At 34.3% G+C, this 20,986-nt stretch overlaps 1 protein-coding gene across 2 annotated transcripts in view; it reads right to left on the bottom strand.

The window, feature by feature from the left end:
• Window positions 1-371: 371 nt before the first annotated feature.
• atp13a5l.2.L (ATPase type 13A5 like gene 2 L homeolog) overlaps window positions 372-20,986 on the bottom strand; it is a 46,533-nt gene continuing 25,918 nt past the window's right edge. Inside the window, exons 19-30 of one of the 2 annotated variants that reach the window (XM_041563264.1) lie at window positions 17,952-18,115; window positions 17,117-17,242; window positions 16,557-16,636; window positions 15,001-15,043; window positions 14,692-14,801; window positions 13,940-14,036; window positions 12,151-12,223; window positions 11,491-11,665; window positions 9,822-9,991; window positions 7,203-7,291; window positions 4,104-4,184; window positions 372-2,043 (exon numbers count right to left, since the gene is read on the bottom strand). In XM_041563264.1, the coding sequence (XP_041419198.1) occupies window positions 1,792-2,043; window positions 4,104-4,184; window positions 7,203-7,291; window positions 9,822-9,991; window positions 11,491-11,665; window positions 12,151-12,223; window positions 13,940-14,036; window positions 14,692-14,801; window positions 15,001-15,043; window positions 16,557-16,636; window positions 17,117-17,242; window positions 17,952-18,115 (1,460 nt within the window). In that variant the 3' untranslated portion in view covers window positions 372-1,791. Of the gene's footprint in view, window positions 2,044-4,103; window positions 4,185-7,202; window positions 7,292-9,821; window positions 9,992-11,490; window positions 11,666-12,150; window positions 12,224-13,939; window positions 14,037-14,691; window positions 14,802-15,000; window positions 15,044-16,556; window positions 16,637-17,116; window positions 17,249-17,951; window positions 18,116-20,986 lie in introns of both variants that reach the window. The other variant, XM_018263605.2, reaches the window with a different exon arrangement.

The following is a 20,986-nucleotide window of genomic DNA, read 5'->3' on the forward strand; positions in this document are numbered from 1 at the left end:
TCATGTGATGTTTTCTGTATATTCTGTATATATAGCTGGAAGAACATTGACATTGCATGGCCTATATGTAATGGAACTGGTGTTACTTCAAAATTGATGTATATAGTGTAACTTATTAACACTAACCTGCAGATCCAGGTCATACATCTTACAAAAATTGAAGGGACTCGCATACATATATTTTTTATATAATACTTAGTACAAAAGCCTTTGTTGGTAATGGCAGCTTCAAGATACCTCCTGCATGGAGAAACTAGTAGCATTCATTACTCACTTGTGATTTTTGGCCCATTCTTCCACTGTCCAGGGACATCTGTTTTGACTAGCCCCCTTCACCACTAAAATAACCACAATAAGCAGTTTATTATCAATTTATCTTTATTTCATAATACAATCATACTGCATTATATAGTGTATGTATATTTGTACAATTGCAATTCTTTATTTAATGTATATAGTGCCAATGTGTTTCTGCAGCACTTTACAGAGATTCATCATCATTTTTAAGTGTGCCTGCCCCAAGTGGTGCTTACAATCTAAATTCCCTATCACATAGCCTACTACACACTTTTATTTTCACGTTAAGTGGTGTGGGAACTTATACGCCATGTAAAAACACAAAGAGAATACCTTTACAGTGTTATTATTACTCTAGCACAGCAATCCCCAATCAGTGGCTCATGAGCAACATGTTGCTCTAAAACCCATTTAATATTGTTTCCATTGGCCTCAAATAGGTGCTTATTTTTGAATTACTGGCTTTTACTCAAGTTCTAGATGAAAAAAGTATATAGCCTGTAGGCTGCCAGTTCAAATAGGGGCTACCAATTGCCAATCACAGTCCATATTTGTCACCCCCATGAACTTTTTGCATGCTTGTGTTGATCTTCAAATGTTTTTACATTCAAATTTGCCTCATGAATGAAAAGGTTGTGGATCCCCTGCTCTAGTACATGAAAAAGGCACTCATTAAGTACTAATAGCATCAGAGATTAGCAATAGTTCTTAAAGCTAGACAATCTTTGTGAATCAAATGTGATTCTAAGTAAACTTGTCTTTTATGTATTCCTGAAAATTTACAGAAGAAATCTAGCATGGTAACAGATAATATATTATAAATATTTACTTTGGATGTAACATTTGAAATGTATGATATTGAGTGTAAAGTACCATATATTGTAATTATAAGGCTATTAAAGTCTCAGAGGAGTTCAGTAACAAAAGTACTGCATATTTTGACATTAAAGGGATACAGCACCTTTACATTAGGTTTTACTATGATTGTAGACAATGACATTCTGAGAAAAATTGCATATGGTCTCTTTTTATTTTTTGTTGTTTTAGAATTTAGTTTTTTGTTTAGCATTCATTAATAATAAGTGAAGGGTCTCAGTGCAAATACATTTCTTGTGGTCCCTGATCCTAAGAACTGCAAAAAAAAAATACAGGTCATAGACTAAGTAGTTATTTACAGAGTTGCAAAAATGTATCTGGGGTTAACAGACAAAGTTTCACATCAGGTGGCAAACCTAAACTACACCCCAATCTAGACTGGATGCAGCTACTGTACATAGTCGCATAGTCGCCATCTTTGCATGAGCAGTGTATTCTTATTGAGCATTTACAAATTTGGAGTAAAATTACTCTTGCATTTTAATTCATAGCAGCCAATCAACAATGAGCTAAGGTCTGTAAAGTGCAAAACTAATAAAAACTATATTCTGATTGGTTGCTATGGCCAAAATTGACTCCAGATTTGTGAATTCCCACTCTAGTCTTGTGTTTAAAAAATCACATTATTTTCTGTGGACCAAGAAATTCTCCGCTATTCTCAGTAGGCGGTTGGTAAGAGGCATTTTTGAAAACAAGGATTTTGCTGTCCACAACAGAAGCTGACTTAATTGCATAATCTGTTCTATTCTGTGGAGGCCACTCTGTATCCATCTTTAATCCTCTTTGTAGTTTCCTGTACTGACTTTTTGACTGGTAGTTGCATAGTTTCTTTATCAGTAGCCAGAGTTTTCTGTTTTCAAGTATTCCTTCCTGTAAAATGAATTATTTGTCAGTAAACTTGAAAACCATTTTTAGCATTTTCTGATTGTTTAGAATCTTGGGGTGGATTTATTACAGCTCTCCCTGTTCCATTCCCTATGAACAGTACAAAAGTTAAAACCAATTTGTTCAATATCAAACATCCACTTTTTATTTTTTTTTGCTTTGACCAAAGAGTCAGAGCAGTCCAATTATTTTAAGCTACTGCAGCTAAATTTAGTTATCCAAAAATGGATATCATTTTAATGTGATACTGACAGCAGAAATAAAAATCATGTTTAAATCATAACATATTGTTTGCATGCTTTTTATAATTTTCCCATAGAAGTATTTGCCCGATGCTTTTACATTACCTATCTCATCCCCTATGTTCCTTTATGAGGGGGCTGCCATATTTGTGCAGCAGTAGTGATGGGCGTATTTATTTGCCAGGTGCAAATTCCATTTTTTTTGACGCTGCAAATTTTTTCCGCTGTTTTCATAAATGTATGCACCGGCGGAGAATCGCTGGAATTCGCACCTGATTAATTTTTCGCCGTTTCGCCAATTTCGCAGAAAATTTGCAAATTTTTCGGTGAAGAGAAACGCCCCAAATTTGCCCATCACTATACAGCAGTAATCTGTTAGCATTAGAAACTCTTGAGAGGTTGAGAAGGGTCAGGTTGTTTTTATAAAAGTATCCCCAGATGTCAAACACCAAAGTATAGATATTTTGAATGCTGAAACCTTGAGTGTTAAGTTCTATTATTTAGTCAAAATGTGTAGTCTTGGTTGTTATTTCTGGTGTCTTCAGTTAGAAAAATGTAACTGAAAGTAGCTGAGTGGTAGCCATTAATAGCCATTCTTGTAGTGCTATGCAATATGTTGGCGCTATATAAATACATGTTAATAATAATAATAACTACAGAGCAGAAAGACCAAATAATTACCAACAGCTTAGGGAAAGTTTGTCTGTAATGCTACTGTTTGGTGTTGAAAAGCTTTTAGCACCTTCTAAATAAATTACTAGTACATTTCTATATGATTCATCATATTAGTCTAGTAATAGAGCTACCCTGTTTTAAACTGTATTGGACAATTCTATTAATATAAAATAGTATTCAGGAAATCGATGCTATTGGAAAGAAAGGAATCTGAAACTGACTTTCCTGTTGCAGATAAACCCTATAGTTATAGTACATAACATGTGTGCTTATTAGAATGTAAAAGTACTACTGTACAGCTCATACCCCCGTTTTTAAATGTGGCATGCACATTATTATCATTCTGGGGTAATTTTAAATATAAATGTTAGCAAAAAATATAAAGGTTAGCAATAAAGACTCTACACATCCTACTTTATAACCTTATCAATTTTGCCCTATGTTGATCATGCATTGTTCACTAGTCATTAGAATGGGGTTTCCTTATCATAGCATTGCTGTACTTACTTTAATATACAACAGCCTAATGGTACAGTTAGAGGGTTATTTACCAAAATCCTTTTTTTTTTTTTTCAAATTTTTTTATTAAACAAAACTCCCACCCACAATTTTGCCTTATTTGTCATTAAAATAACTTGATTGCGTAAAACTCAATAAAATCGAGTGAAAAGCCAAATTGCTCAATTTTTTCAGGTTATTGCCCGAAAACCAAGAATTTTAGGAATTATTTGCTAAACCCAGCGCAGACCACAATATCTTCAAATTGGTTTAGGGACACCTCCCATTTACTTATACATGACCTCGACAGGTTTGAGATGATGGATTTTTGGATCCGAGCCTTTAGCAGCATCGGGGTATAATACATCTTAAAAAATTCTAGGTTTTTTTCCATGAAAATTTCACGTTTTTGTCCCAAAAGGCCTGACCAGAAAAATTAAAAGGTTTTAGTAAATAACCCCCTTACTTTAATATACAACAGCCTGGATGGTCAATTCTCAAAGCAAACCAGGTATTAAATATTGACTAGACAGTTTCAATCACAGGTGTCTCTATCCTTTTAAAGAATAGTCAATGGATAGGTCAATAAAAACTTTTAAATTGCAAGGTATGTTTTAATTGTAGACTTACCTCTATAGCATAAGACAAAACAAAATGTACCAGAACCATAACAAGAATGTAGACTCGCCAATAAAATGGAATACAAACTACCTGCAAAGCAAATAGAGGCACATTTAGTAACTTGCTCTTTCATTACAAAGGACGTCTGTAAAATGATGCTACTGTATATTGGATTGAACGACCTAAAACACAAATCCCTTTACAAATAGAACACTTGGGTAATAGTGACCATGTTGTTGTCTTATTAAGGGGCAGATTTATCAAGGGTCGAACTGAATTCGAGGGAATTTTCGAAGTAAAAAAATTAGTAGTCATTTTTGGATACTTCGACCATCAAATAGGCTACTACAACGACTTCGACCTTCCATTCGAAGTAAAATCGTTCGACTATTCGACCATTCGATAATCGAAGTACTGTCTCTTTAAAAAAAACTTCGACTTCAATACTTCGCCAACTTAAACCTGTCGAATTGCTGTTTAGCCTATGGGGGACCTCCTGTGTGTTTTGCTATCTTTTTTTAAGTCAAAGGATGTTGTTCGAATTGTTCAATTCGAAGTACGATCGGAGTACGTTTGTACGATCATACTACGATCAGAATACGATCGTACAATGTATAAAATCCTCCTTGATAAATCTGCCCCTTTGGCAATCCTACGATCGAATATGCGAACGATTTTAGCATACAATTGAAGGATTTTTATTTGATGTTCAAAGACTTATAAAATGGTTGTAGAAGGTCCCCATAGGCTAACATAGCACTTCGGCAGGTTTAAGTTGGCGAATTATTGAAGTCAAAGTTTTTTTAAAGAGACAGTACTTCGATTATCGAATGGTCGCATATTCGAATGAATCGAAGTCAAAGTAAATTCGAAGTCGTAGTATCCTATTTGATGGTCGAAGTGTCCAAAAAATTACTTAGAATTTCGATTTTTTTTTTACTTACAAAATTCCCTCGAATTCACTTCGACCCTTGATAAATCTTCCACTTAATGTTGGTACAAATAACTTCAGGAAAACACTTTCTATAGATTAGGAGAAGTATTTCTTTAATAAAAACACAAAAAAAATTAAAAAATTGCACTATTCTCCAATGATTTCCTTAAGAAAGAAATGATTCCTCCACGCTAAAATTGTTTGCATAATGAAAGAAAACACAATTCTATGCATTTAATAAAATTGTGAAATGGGTTTAAAAGCATTAGTACATACATTTGCAATTGAATCAATATTTGTCTAGCTGTTTACATTCTCTGTGCTACTAGATCTGACTCCCTGCTTAACTTCTTTAACACTGTTTTCGAGTCAGACTTAGAGAACAGAAAGGAATAAACAAATACCGTTATCAATTGAAACTACATTCACAAATAACTTTAAAACCATTGAATTGTTTTATGAATTGTATATTCTCTAATGTGTGCTGAAAGGATGAAGAAAGGACGCATCATTTGGGACCTATAAATATTACAGTAAGGGGCAGATTCATTAAGGGTCGAAGTGAAAATTTGAAGTAAAAAAATTAGAATTTTGAACTATTTTTGTGTACTATGACTTGAATAGGCCAAAATTTGATTCAAATTTGAACAAAATTCGACTATTCGAATATCGAAATTTATCATGTACTGTTTTAAAACGTTCACTTCAACCATTCACCATCTAAAACCTGCCGAAATGCTGTTTTAGCCTAGGGGGGACCTCCTAGAATCTATTTGGAGTCATTCGGTAGAAAAAGTTTTTTGGGGCAAATACTTCGATTCGAATGAGATCGAATGTGCTAAAACTTCTATTCGAACTATTCAAATACAGCCTATTCACCCAGAGTTTAAAACTTGGATTTTTTAAATAAATTTTAATTGGCCTTTTTTTCAAATTTCAAAGTTATGGGAGTTGAAAAAACTCCAATTACTTTGAAATTCGACCCTTGATAAATCTGCCCCTAAGAGTTGCAAAGCAGCAATCAAGAAGCCAAAAATATAAATAGGTAACTAATTGTTTCACCTGCAAAAGACAATTTAGGAAACATAACAGTAAAAATATGCAAATTAAATGCATGGACCCAATTAAAATGGAAAGTGTAATTAGAGCTTAGGTTAGTCTTAGGAAGCCCATTATTTCTAAACTTTTTTCAGACTTTCTCTTATCTGGCATATGTCATCCTTGCAGGGGGATCTTGTATAGGGTTTGGATTGATTTTAGTTTTTTTTTCATGGATTTGTTATCTCTTTACCCAGATTGATTAACAATGCCCCTTAAAATGTGATATTTAAAGATTTTCCCTTTTCACCTATGTCAGATTTTTCTTCTTTTTAATTAAAGGTTCTTGCGTTGAAAGGAACGCCCTCTGATACTGAAGTGCTATTGCGCTCCTTTCAACATATCAGTGGCCACTATGTCAGGCACCCCTTTTATGCTGAATTATGGGGAAAAAGGTACAGCACTGTGGGTAAAAAACATGGCAAAATTGCACTTTGCAGACGTTTTGGATAAATAAGCCCTGCTGACACTGCTGTAAATGTTTAGTATACAGTACAGTTGCATCTAGATTTTACTTTAAATTAAACAATAACATTCTGTAGTAAAATACATACATTTCACTTACTATATGGGGCAGATTTACTAAGGGTCGAATTTCGAAGTTAAAAAGACTTCGAAATTCGACCCTCGAATTAAAATCCTTTCGACTTCGAATATCGAAGTCGAACGATTTTTAGTGTATTCGATCGATCGAACATTCGAATAGAAATCATTCAAATCGAACGATTCGAACGACTTTTAGCGATCGATCGAAGGATTTCTATTCGATCAAAAAAACCTTAGAAAAGTGCTGTGGAAGGTCCCCATAGGCTAACATTGCACTTCGGTAGCTTTAATTTGGCAAATTTTAAAGAGGCAGTACTTCGATTATCGAATGGTAAAATATTCGAACGATTTTTACTTCGAATCGTTCGAATCGAAGTCGAATGGTAGAATATAGCCTATTCGATGGTCGAAGTACCCAAAAATCTACTTCGAAATTCAAACTTTTTTAACTTCGAGCTTATTATTCACTCGAGCTTAGTAAATCTGCCCCATGTGTCATACAGCATTTTATGTATATTAGAATACTGTACCTCAAAGGTAGTGTAAATCTGCTCAAAGCCAGCAAACAGGAAAAATAAAAAGATTGCTACTTGCAGGATAATTATAATGATGAATAAGTCTGAAAACGCAAAATAAAGATAGTCAAGCATTTCAGTCTGATAAAATAAATATCACCACCGGACTTTTCAACTCTGTCAATCACCTCTATAAATGCATACATCTATGCTACAGAACTACAGAATACCAGATAAAATGGTTTATTCGCATATAGTATCATAGTTCCACGAAACAGATGGAAAACAACTTTGCTTAAATTGAAAGTCTATGTATATCATAATGTGGCAAATTAGATTTTTCTACAATGCAATTGTCCTATTCAATTCCTGAAGTATTTTTATAGTGTTCTGTGATTGTACATTTATAAGGAATTGCCATAGTTGAAAAATGCACCCAAATGTATATTTTCTTATCTTAGCTTAGATATTAAAGTGAAACTATCATTATGATTTATAATTCACTGATCTATAGTAGATATTTAGTAAATCTGTTTCAAAAATAGGATTTATTTCCTCTTCTTACAATAGTTTATATTTATATGTTTCTGAGTTCCTCGCCCCAAGTTTTTCCTATTTGCAAACAGCAGACTCATGCTTTGAGTACAGATTATACCCCTTCACTGATAGCAGCATGAGTCTGTAGTTTATAGTGCACACAGGGGCGTAACTATAGAGGAAGCAGACCCTGCGGCTGCAGGGGGGCCCGGGAGGTATAGGGGGCCCCATGAGGCCCTAATTCATATACAATTTCAATAAATATTGGAGAAACAAGTCAACCTCTAAACATTTTGGGGGCCTGAAAAATAATTTGCTGTGGGGCCCAGTAATATCTAGTTACGCCACTGAGTGCACACAGGACAAACCACGTAAGGTTAACAAAGCACACAAATAAACCATTGATATCTCAAAAATAGTTTGAAAAAAACACATTCTGCAAACAAAAATCATTATGAAGAAAATATTATTAAACATCTCCTACACTGTGTATTCTACATTCTCTCCTTCTAGAATCAGTATATGAGATCAATGAAATCAATATATGACAGGCACACAATCAATCTAATATTTACTTGGGACAACCACTTGCTCAGGTTATCAGATTAGCTTTGAAATGAAATAATAACAAAAGACATATGTGGAACAATTTTCTTAAGAATCCATTGAAATGTGGTCAGTTGTATTACTACAATTATAGATCCCCTTAAATTTGTCATATATGAGCCATCCCTCCACTGATTACAATGGTTGAACAGATACCATACCACATGAGTTTGGCCATATTAGCTTGTTCAATTAGTTCAGACCCACACCCCAAACTGCAGGAAGTAAAAAGGAACTGAGGTTTTTCCTTCACTTCTTCATATATATATATATATATATATATATATATATATATATATATATATATATATATATATATATATATATATATATATATACTGTATGCCATGAATTTCCTGTTAATTCTATCCTAATAAACAGTGCTTAGTGATGTTTAGTGCTTAGTGATTCAATTTTTGGCACAAACTTGATAAAAACGAGGGAAAACCTGAATCGTAGGATTTCTTAGGTTTTTCCCAAATCGCTCGATTTTTTCTGGCTTTTTCCCGAAAAAGTTAAAAATTTTTGGATTTTAGCCTGAAAAGCCCAGAAATGTTTTTATCAGATTTTTGGTCCAATTTCAGCGCAGACCACAGAAACTTCCAAATAGTATAGGAACCTCTCCCATTTTTCTTATATGCAACCTTGGCAGGTCTGAGATGGCGGATTTTCAGGTTTGGACGTTTTGCATCCTCAGGGCATAATAAATCTCGAAAAAAAAAATTCCCACTAAAAATTCAGATTTTATAGTTAAAAAAAACTTGCTATAAAATATGAGGATATTAGAAGTTGCCTCGTAGTCCCATGACCTTAAGTCACAAAGAGAAAAACAGTTCACACAAATAATTGTAAAAATGTGCATTTTGCGATGTAATATTCTTCATTAGATTGTTATTGCATTGCAAATTTGAATTGTGTACTGCACACTTGAAGGTGTATGTTTTGGAGCAAACATAACTTTTTCATTAAGGTTTCATTACAGACACTTCGCACAGGTGCAAAGTATAAAATTCACAATCTTTCTTCCAGAAGTGGTTCTAAACAGTTTCCAGATTTGCGAAAGCTATAGTTAATCTGTTTGAGCAAAGGCGTACATTTTCACATACAGTAGCACATATATTTCCGTTAACGACTTTTATTTTGTTTCCCCACTAGGCTTAGTTCAATAATGTGTTCAGCATTGCTGTAAAAATTTCCATTAGAGTGCGGCAATAGTGATGGGCGAATTTGCGCAGTTTCGGTGAAAAACGGCAAAAAATTTGTGAAACGGCGCCGGGGTCTCGTTTTTGACGCCGGCGCCCATTTTTTAACGCCGGCACTCATTTTTGACGAATTTTTTCGGGCGAATTTTCGCGGGCGTTTCGCAAATTTATTCGCTGGCGGTGAATCGTGCAAATTCACCGCGAATTTGCGCCTGGCGAATAAATTCGCCCATCACTATGCGGCAATAGACATTGAAATGCTAATAACTGGAAATATTTCTAAACTTACAGTTGGTATGCAGCCGTTGTCTAAATGGGCTTCCTTTAGCAAATACAAATTCTATGGTAATAATGTTCATTCCAGTTACAATCCATGTCGTAGTGGCTAGATACGTCTCAGTGATAGTAGGCACTCTTGCAGTGATGTTTTCTGTGCTGTGATTTAGTGGAAGACATGCACTGTGGGGAAAAGTGGTATTTAACTATATATTACTGTTAAATTGAATATAAAGCACAAATACAATTAAGTTATTCGCTTCATTTCATCTTACAGGGTATTTTGAAGCAAAATAGCTGAAGTAGAGGCTTTGGATGAGGAATGCAAATTTAAAATATAAATGAACTATTTATAGGGCTTAAGGGAATTATACAATTTAAGGAGATTATATACAATAGAGCTTATTAAAAGCAATGCTCATTAAAGGCATATATTCGCCTTTTAACTCTATGGGTGGCATGCACAGACATGATTTTGCAGCCATTAAGCATGCCTAGTGCTTCTCTCTCTTTAATAAAATAGGCCTGTACTGTCTAAAATAGACCCAAACAGAGAAGGAACCATCTCAGTGGCTGCTATAGAAGAAACTTTAATCTAGTCATTAATTTATATATTTTATACAATAGTGTTCAGAAGATTGGAATTACTCAGACATTTGTATGTTTTTTGTAAATAAAAAAATTAAGGGGCAGATTTACTAAGGTTCGAATGAATTTTTCGAAGTACAAAAAGTTCGAATTTCGAAGTATTTTTTTGGTTACTTCGACTTCCAATTTACTTTGATTTCGATTCAAAGTAAAAATCATTCAAATATTCGACCATTCGATAATCGATGTACTGTCTCTTTAAAAAAACTTCGACTTCAATACGTCGCCAAATTAAACCTGCCGAAGTGCTATCTTAGCCTATGGGGACCTTCTACAACCAAGTCTTTGTACATCGAAGGAAAATCCTTTGATCATACGCTAAAATCGTTCGATTCAAAGGGTTTAATCATTCAATCGAACGATTTTCCTTCGATCGTTCGAACGCTAAATTTGGTGAAAAATCCTTCGACTTCGATATTCAAAGTCGAAGGATTTAAATTCGAGGGTCGAATTTCGACGTTATATTTAACTTCGAAAATTCAACCCTTAGTAAATCTGCCCCAAAGTCATCCCCTGTAGTTAGCACTAATATTGGTGCAAATGTCATCATGCAGAAGAACAAGCATCCAAAGTATACCTATATGGGTAAGAAGCAGGAAGCTCTGATACATTAACTGGGACAATTGCCCCACCTCATCCATTGAGCTCCTGTGGGAGGAGCTTCACCATAATTTCAGCGAAAAATGCCCTACAAGCCAGTGGAACCTCTGGGAGACACCTAAAGCAAGGTTTGGAATTACTACTTAATACCTTCAACAACTGACAGCTAAAAGACAGCTAAAATGCCTAACTTCGGCGAAGCTGAAAGTGCTTTAAAATAACATTGTTTGCTGAATGTTTAATCAACAGAACAGTGATATGAAATAAAAAGCATGTTATGATAATTTCAAAGAACATCCACCATCGAACCTCCTTCCCCAAATTATTGCAATTCAATAGAACTGTAGATGAAAGTTGGGTTATTTACGAGAGATTTTAGAATGCATTATATTTATAAATTCAAATTATGACAAGGTAATGCTTTTATGATTTACCTGAAAACATCACTTTCATTGTACCATGGCTGGGCCTGAAGTAGAACATACGCAGTAGTCTGCAAGCCGAGGCTAAGTAAGAAGTGCAAAAAAACAGAGAGCAACAAAGACGGAGACAGAAGTTGTCCAGGGGGCCTGTGTGGGGCTAACTTTGGAGCGGGACCATTTAAGCTTGCTGGGAAAAGAAAAATGATGGAAAATGTAATTCTTGCATAGTTTTATACTTTATTGAATCAAATCAAAATGGTAGACAAAACCTAGAATGCTCAAGATTTAAATAGAGTAGGTCTGTCACATGTCATTGAATTTGTATATTTTTAGATCAATGTTGTTCTCTTACATCAGTTCTCCCAAACTGTGGGGCTAGCCTCCATAGGAGGGCCCAGTGTCTTTGCTGGGGAGCCCATCTGATGGCCAAAAAGGGTGAGATAATAGAATAATGCCTGTTTATACTTCTCATGACTCAGCCCAACTTAAAGACCAGTTATAGATAGATTTAGAGGATCTGTTTGTGTGACCTTTGACTAAATAGCCACTATTGTAGCGGTGTCATAACCTGATAATATATACTGTATTGCAAAAGGCTGTGGGCTTGACATCCCCAAATGAGCCCTTTAGTGCTTATTTCACATGAGATTCCCAATGACAGCAGAAACTTACCTGTTAAACAAACAGGAATGACAATAGCACAATCTTGCATAAGATACTGAGCATTGCTGAGAAATGTTTGTTTCTGTAAAAGGATATAACACCTAGTTTTTTAGTTTTATTTATATTGATTAACATTTACTTTTTATTAATATATTACAAATACTAATAATAAAATAAACGGTTGTATACATGGAAGAGAGGGTACTACTCACAAAAGTATATATATATCTTATCATTTCCCCTTTACTCCTGTAAAAACTCTTAGGGGGTTATTTATTAAAATTCAGATTTGTGTATTTTTAGTGGTCTTTTAAAACACAAACAAACTCAATTGAAAAAAAGAATGTACCTTTATTTATTAAAAGACCAAAATATAAAAAGCATGAACAAATAAAAACGCAAATTGAAAACCTCTAAACCCCAATTTTTGTAAGACTTTTTGTACGATTACAAATGAAAAAAAACTGTGAAAAATACTAAAACATTGAAACAGAAAAAGATGTTACAAGTGGAAAAACACAGCTCCCATTTACTTCTACATGACCTCGCCAGCTTTTAGATGGTGAAGTCTTGTATTAGAGTTTCTCGTGGTTTTTACACTATGGGGCAGATATATAAAAGGTCAAAGTGAAAATTCTAATTAGATAAACTAGAAATTAGTTCAAATTTTATTCAAAATTGAAAAAAATTTTGAAAAATTTGAATTTTCTAAATTTATCATGTACTGTCTCTTTAAAAATTTGACTTTGACCATTCGCCATCTAAAACCTGCCGAATTGCTGTTTTAGCCTATGGGGGACCTCCCAGAACCTAATTGGAATCAATTGGTGAAAAAATCTAAGGGTTTTTTTTGGAAAAACTGATCGAATTCGCTGTTACTTCGGTTCATACAAATTCAATCGAAAGCGGACCTATTCGGCTAAATAAAAACTTCAATTTAATTTCAGTTGGTCTTTTTGAATCCGAATTTCGAAGTTTTTCAAATTCGAAATTCGACCCTTAATAAATCTGTCCCTTAATAAATTACGGATTTTTATTACTTTGGAGTAATTGGTATATAATAGTATATATATAGTTGTGGAAACTAACAAAATACAAATATTAATAAATTAGCCCCATAGTGTCAGCTAAGCAAACTATGAAAAAAAACATGAATAATAAAACCTCTGGACAGCTAAATATCCATGATAAATAATAACCAACCAAATAGTAACATACTAACCTAAGCCATTTTCTTGTTGGCTTTATCTTCATTTCAATGGACAAAATGCGTAATTTTGCTTTGTTCACATTATTCCTTAATGGAATACAACATTTACATATGAGTTTAATCAAGCTTACATCCTTTGTATACAACAGTGGCAAAACCACTATGTAAAGTATATGACTATTTAAGTTGTATTCCTTTCCATAAAGATTGCTAGAATATGATAGCTCCCACACAAGGAGATAAAAAGCAATACCCTATGCCTTTAAATTCTATTGTCTATACACAGTAAAGGGTTTTCATCCAGCCTTATTATAAGGTTCAACTTCCCTGTTCACAGACTGAAAAATTAAAGCGCTAAACAGTTTACTAACTTGGGAACCTCTAGGTTTGCAATGTCTTCCCAAGTCACAAAAGTTCTCTGTCTCATTGTACAGGTATGGGATCTGCAAACCCATTATCCAGAATGGCTGAATTGCAGGAAGGCAATGTATCATAGACTCCATTTTCAGCAAATAATTACAGTTTTAAAAAATTATTCCTGCAGTGTAAAACTGTATCTTATTGAATTATTCAGGAAAGCCGTCTTACCCAAAACAAAAATACCATTGAAAGTAGTCCAACCGTAGTAAGCACCGATAAAAACTTAAACATGGAGAAAGAAGAGACAAGAGTATTCCGTCCTTCCCTGTAAATGAAATGACAAAACATATCGAAAAATATTCTTACAAATGTAATGTTTACGCATTGCATACTGTAACTTTAATTATAATAGGGGGCAAATGTTCGATTTTTGGGGGGGGTCAAAACTCACAAATTCGAATTTAAAACTACCAACTTGAATTTGAATTCAAATGTGAAATTGATCACAGCTTGACCCTGGAAACAATTATTCTACTCAAAAACCTGCCAAATTCATGTAGAATTCAATGGCAGAGGTCCCTTGAACTATTTGAAGATGTTAATAGTAGTGATGAGCCAAATTTTTGCTAAGTTTTGCTTAGAAAATTATGCCCCATAGACTCCAATGAGAGAAAAAAAATGTTGCACATCAAAAGAAATGTGGCACTTAAAAAAAAATTTGATGTGAATCAAAAAATAATTTGACGTGCAACAGTCAAGGTTTTTTTTTAAGGGAAAACTCAATTTGAACTTGATTAAAATCTGATTTGAATTTTTGGGTTGGGACTATTCGATCTATTTTTAGACGTTCATATTTTTTCATACCATGTGAATTGTGAATTTATTCGAATTATTAGAAAATTTACATTACTTTAAAATTCAACTGTTGATAAATAACCCCCTAAATGTGGATATGCTGCATGATATGTAGAATAACTTACTTGATTAGCATAGGAACACATTGAATATTTGGGATTTTTGAAGTAAAAGGGGAAGCAACAGATGCCTCTAGCTCAGATAATGAGACTCCAACATTGGCCATTTTAAGTGCCTGAAAATGAGACATTTATAGTTATAAAATGCATGTTTTTCTTCTCTTCAAACATATTGTAAAACTGATGATTTCAAATAAAAAAAATTCTTGTTTGTTATGCACAGCTATTTCTTAATTATTTTGCTAACAATATGTCTCTTCTATTTATGAATGTGAAATATATTTAGATATTTGTGGATATAAAATGTTTACTTACCCCACAGTCATTTGCGCCATCTCCGCACATTCCAACATGGTACCTAAAACGATAAATACCAGAAATAAGATGCACATATTATTTTTAAATACCGTGTATACTTTGGAGATTTGAAACATGCTAGATATTTACAGTTAGAATAATTAAATATGAATAATATATTTTGCTCAAAAGTCACTAGTTAAAGAATTGAAATAAACACCATGATGTATTATATTGTACCATAGAGGATGTATTTTTGGAAAAAACTTATAGCTATTGTTGAAATGTACACTGGTGTTTTTTTTATGCCTTTTCTAATTATTATGGATGTATTAAACCAATTTTTTTTGAGTAAAGTATTTCTTTATTTTGCTATAAGTTTAAAATATAAAAAAGAATAAAACTAGTTTAGTATAGTACCAAATGAATAATCTTGAGAACTGGTTTGTGGTGTTTGCCAACTAAATAATTGTACAGGTGCATGGTATTATATTCAATTCAAGCTAACAGAGAAGGATAGGAATGAGCACATTTTTCACCCAATACAGATTTGCAGTCAAATTTGTGTTTTTGCAAATCTGCTTGAGAATTTCTCCATGCATTTTTCAACATACTACGTTTTTTCACGTAATAAAAAAGCTCAAGAATACGCATCCACTGCTTAAGAAGAAACAAGAGGGAAAAATGCCCATTGTGAATGGAAATAAGCCCATAGAAAATAGGAATATAGTACTATAACATGTTCCATTTTTGGATACCTTAAGGGGCAGATTTACTAAGCTCGAGTGAAGAATTCAAATGAAAAAAAAATTCGAATTTCGAAGTATTTTTTTAGGTACCACCAAATAAAAATCGTTTGATCGATCGCTTACAATCGTGCGAATCGTTCGATTTTTATTCGATATTCAAATTCGAAGGATTTTACTTCAAGGGTCGAATTAGAGGGTTTATTAACGCTCGAAATTCGACCCTTGATAAATGTGCCCCTTGGGGGCCCATTTACTTAGCTCGAGTGAAGGAATAGAATAAAAAAAACTTCGAATTTCGAATGTTTTTTTTGGCTACTTCAACCATCAAATTGGCTACTTCGACCTTCGACTACGACTTCAACTTCGAATCGAACGATTCGAACTAAAAATCATTCGACTATTCGACCATTTGATAGTCGAAGTACTGTCTCTTTAAAAAAACTTCGACCCCCTACTTCACCACCTAAAACCTACCGAAGTGCAATGTTAGCCTATGGGGAAGGTCCCCATAGGCTTTCTAATGTTTTTTTGGTCAAAGAAAAATTGTTCGATCGATGGATTAAAATTCGAAGGATTTAATCGTTCGATCGAACGATTTTTCGTTCGATCTTTCGATCTAACTATTTGTGGTAAATCCTTCGACTTCGATATTCGAAGTCGAAGTATTTACATTCGGCAGTCGAATATCGAGGGTTAATTAACCCTCGATATTCGACCCTATGTAAATCTGCCCCTAAGTGTCCCATAACTAAGCACAATAATTCTTATTATCTATTATGAGTGGTGGTTAAAGATTTTTTGTGGAATTTTTCCAAAAGTACTTACTCTAGCTTTCGAAATTCTTCAACAAGACTTGATTTTAGTTTTGGGGTCATTCTTGCAAATATTGTCCCATTTAAAAGAACCTTCAAGAATAAAACAGGTCTTAAACATTAATCAAGTTCAGTAATATAGTTTGAATATTTTTCTGAAATGTGGGTGTAAATGTTTCCTGCTAGGAACCAGAACACTAATTTAAAAATAGCCTCAAAATATGTTTTAGGCATAATGATCCTTAGAACCAAATTAGGTATTTCCTTTCAAATAGCAAGCAACTGAGTCCTTCCTGCTTATTAGTTTACAAGTCACCTTCCCAGCTTAATTTTATATTCTAGGTTTCCATTGCTTCTGTTTTCTTCTTTTTCTGATTGCATTCTTTTTAATTTTAATTTTTTTTCCAGGCATACAGTACATACAGTGGTTGAAATGGAAACAGGGATATTCCTCAAAATGTTTGTATCAGAAAAGCTCCATTAAAAATGTCATAGCTGCAACTGATGTTGTACCTGGTCCCTTCCCAGTTTATTTCATTTGCTATATATTAAAATCTTCTACACAATATTTACCTTAGGAACTATGTTGTAGAAATGCTGCCGCAAAATCTGAAAAGATTTTCCATCTATTGCAAAGTGAAACTCTTCTGGCTGAGATGTGTTAGGCTTCCATCCGGCATTGATAACAGTGTGAAAACTCTGAAACTATAGTTCTGTTAGTGAAGCACAATCTTGGCGAATACTGAGACAACTCTGGGGATGCATGTACTATACTTTTATTAAAATTCAAATTTAAGTTTAAAAAAATGATGGTGAAGAAATACTTGAATAAACTAGACTTACTTTTGTTCTGGGATCAAGTTTTTTTTTAAAACTTGAATGCCACTTATTTATTAAAAACTACTTGAAAATTGAATATCACATGTTCTGTTTATTTTTAAAAATGTGGCTTAAAAACTCCTAATTGTAAAATAGTTTGAATGTTGAAAATGCACTTCCCATTGATTATATTGAAACTCACCAGGTTTTAGCTGCCAAACATTTCATTTTTATTTTCTAGGTTTTTTTTTGTTTTTTTTTTTAAATGTTCACATTTGTGTTTTTTTTGGCCATAGTTTTGTCAAATTGCTACAAAAATTTGAATTTGATTAAATTAGCCCCATATGAGTAAATATGCATTAACATAAAACCATCAGAACATATGTTATTTTTTGCTTTTAGTTTCATGACCATTTAACAAAAGAATTATAACATTCGGGCATCTACAGTATATGTACACACACACACACACACACACACACACATAGAAAAGACACGTGCATTGTGCAATAGTGAAACACCAAATGTGTTTTTTCCTGGTAACAATTTTATAGGAAGGCTGCACTGTACAAAGAAGTTATGGCCTTACAGTCTCTTTGTGTTCATTTTCTTGGTTTTCTGTGATGGTTTTCCATGTGATTGATGCAGGAACATCATTTTGGGGTTCACTGGCTTCAATTATGATAATTTTGCTTGATTTCGGAATCATGCCACAATGTTTCCCAATATTAAGAGCTGTCTGCAGATTATCCCCTTAGATGGAAGAAAATGTAAAATATTTGATATATATTCAATCAAAAGACCATGCCATTAAAATCTTTAAATTCATTTATAAAGCAGTAAAGCAGTAGAATCCAAGGACCATCCCACAAGTGGCATCCTTCAGAGACCTATGTACTGTTGTATCAAGATTAACATCATATCCTCTCGTCTTAGCTCCGTTCCTTAACTGTCTGTTGTAACTGGAACCAGAAGTTTTCATGTTTCTGCTAAGCTTACATTGTGTACTACTGTGATCAAGTCTTCTGTGTCTTAGATGTTCGGTGTACTTTAAATGGCAAAAGATTTTCTATACTTTTGGGGAAATGTAATAAAAGTTGCAAAGAGCAAAACAATTAGTACAAATAAGAATGAAAAGTCTCATTTCGCAATGTAATACTCTTCCTTATTACTTTGTGAATTTTAAATCGCGCACTGCAAATTTTAATTGCGCATTGGCCACTTTTAAAATTCGAATATCGAAATTTATCATGTACTGTCTCTTTAAAAATTCTACTTCTACCATTCGCCATCTAAAACCTGCCGAATTGCTGTTTTAGCCTATGGGGGGCCTCCTAGAACCTATTTGGAGTCAATTGATGGACTTTGAAAAATCAAAGTTTTTTGTGGAAAAAGGTTGAATTGAATTTGATTAAATGCGCTATTCCTTCAATTCATATGATTCAAATTCAGCTGAATATGGACCTATTAGATCGAAAACGGACCTATTCGACAAAAAAAACTTTGACTTAATTTCGGTTGGTCTTTTTGAATTCGAATTTCGACGTTTTTTTCAATTCGAAATTCGACCCTTGATCAGTATGCCCCTTAGGGTTCCCCAGTGAATGACCCAGTTAAAGGTTTGTACTGTAATAGTTACTCTTTAAATTAGAATTACAAGCCTCTTCGATAGCTTGGGACTTTTAAAATAAACATGACCCCTCATGGGAAGCTCCATACTTAACACAAGCAGCCCCCTCAAGTTTATCTTTGGTCTGTGCATGTAAAGGGGAAACAATTGCCATTGGCACTGGGTCTCTTCTTGGTTACTTCTCTTCATTATGGCTTTTGTTCTGCTGGAGGTAGGTGGAGGTGCTATGGTGAGACAAGGATTGGCCAATTCATGTTGCCAGTCCCAATACAGTTGACTGCTGATGTCGCAGGTGAGCTAGGCTGAGTTCAGGAAGTGTGTTCAGAAGGAGCTGCTATGAAATGGTATTTCAAACTGAGCAATGTTCAGAACTTCTGTCTTTGGCTGCATGGAGGTAAAGCCTGGAAAAATAGGGCACCAGTCCTGAAATATTGGCAACTGGAGAGGAGAGAGAGCTAAGGCTCCACCACACTTCTTGCCACTTCGTCTTGCGCAAATTTGCTAAAATGGGAATTTGCGCCTGCGCAGCCGAACGCTGGTGAATTTTCGCTACCGTAAATTCGCCAGTGCAGGCATTTCATAGCGAACATTTGCTAACGTTCCTTTCAGCCTAGGGAAACGTTGTTAGTACACTTGCCCTTAGGTCAATTTGAATAGGGCGGGTACATATAGGTCATACAGACGTCTTTATTAGAGATGTTAGTGAAGTGGCCATTTATTAAAAATGTCCAAGGAAGTATAATAAACGTAATTAATAATCTGCCTCTGCAGCATATACTTGAGGAAGTGAGGAATGATCCTAAAATAACCTTTTACCAAACTCTGCATAAGGCTTTATCCAGAGATAAGGGTGATGAATTTGGTACCTATACCTTAGTCCAGCATATAGCATCTAAGCATGAAAGTGTGGCTAATCATTCTGATAATATGGAACAGCTAGAAATGTCCATAAAAGAGTTAAAGGAAGCTCTTGAAGATGTAATCTAAAGGTTAATCTAAAGAATATGTCAGGTGCAGCTGCCAGGCATAACCTTGGAAAGGGAGATGCTTCCAGATGTCAAAGGTCTGGAAAGAGGGAGCTACGATGTTAGGAATGCTAGTCAACTTGACACTTCGCCAGAAATTGCCCAGCCTAGAGAGTTGAAACATCTCGCAGGCAGTTAAAAAAGGTTCTCTGAAGACAAAAGAGGCCCCGAACTTCCCATTTCTGATCTGGTTGGAATATGTCCGATGATTGTAGGGGAGATTAATGGAGTAAATTTGACTTGATACTGGATCTCAGATCACTAGAATATTTTTTTCTTAAGCCATTTTGGTGAGAGCATGCATAAGAGCTCAGCTGAGGGGCTAAGTCTTAAAGCCAGCAATAATTTGTCTGTTCCTGTTGAAGGAGTTGTCACTATATCACTTTATATGGAAGAGCTCATTGTCACTATATCACTTTATATGGAAGAGCTCATTGTCACTATATCACTTTATATGGAAGAGCTCATATATATATACCTGTGATTGTAGGGATGAACATTCTTCAAGAGCTGGATGTGGCATTATTTTGATATAAGTTATATACTTATTGGAAAAAGATTTCCAAGACAGCTGCAGAAAGAATGGCCTTCCAGAAAGTGATGCAGATATGCCAAAGAGTGTTGAAAATTGAGAAGTATAGTGGCTGCATACAATTAAATAGTGGCTGCATACAACTAAAGAAATAGGCTACAAATGTTGTACATAATGTTTTTGGCTTCTGTACCAGCCTAAGGGAACCACGGTTCTTTAGCAGGGAAGATCTGTGCCTCGGAAGTTGCCCTAGTAGCTCTGCATATTATTTTCTGATGATTTGCTGCACATGCTCTGTGCTGCTGTCACTTACTGAGTTTAGGGACCGACTCAAAATATAAACTACACATACATAATATAAAAATGTCACAGTACAAGGCTGATTAATAATTAATACAGAAAATTACTACATGGCAGCAATTTAATAATCAGCCTTG

This window comes from Xenopus laevis, chromosome 5L, assembly GCF_017654675.1.
Source record: "Xenopus laevis strain J_2021 chromosome 5L, Xenopus_laevis_v10.1, whole genome shotgun sequence".
NCBI lineage: Eukaryota > Metazoa > Chordata > Amphibia > Anura > Pipidae > Xenopus > Xenopus laevis.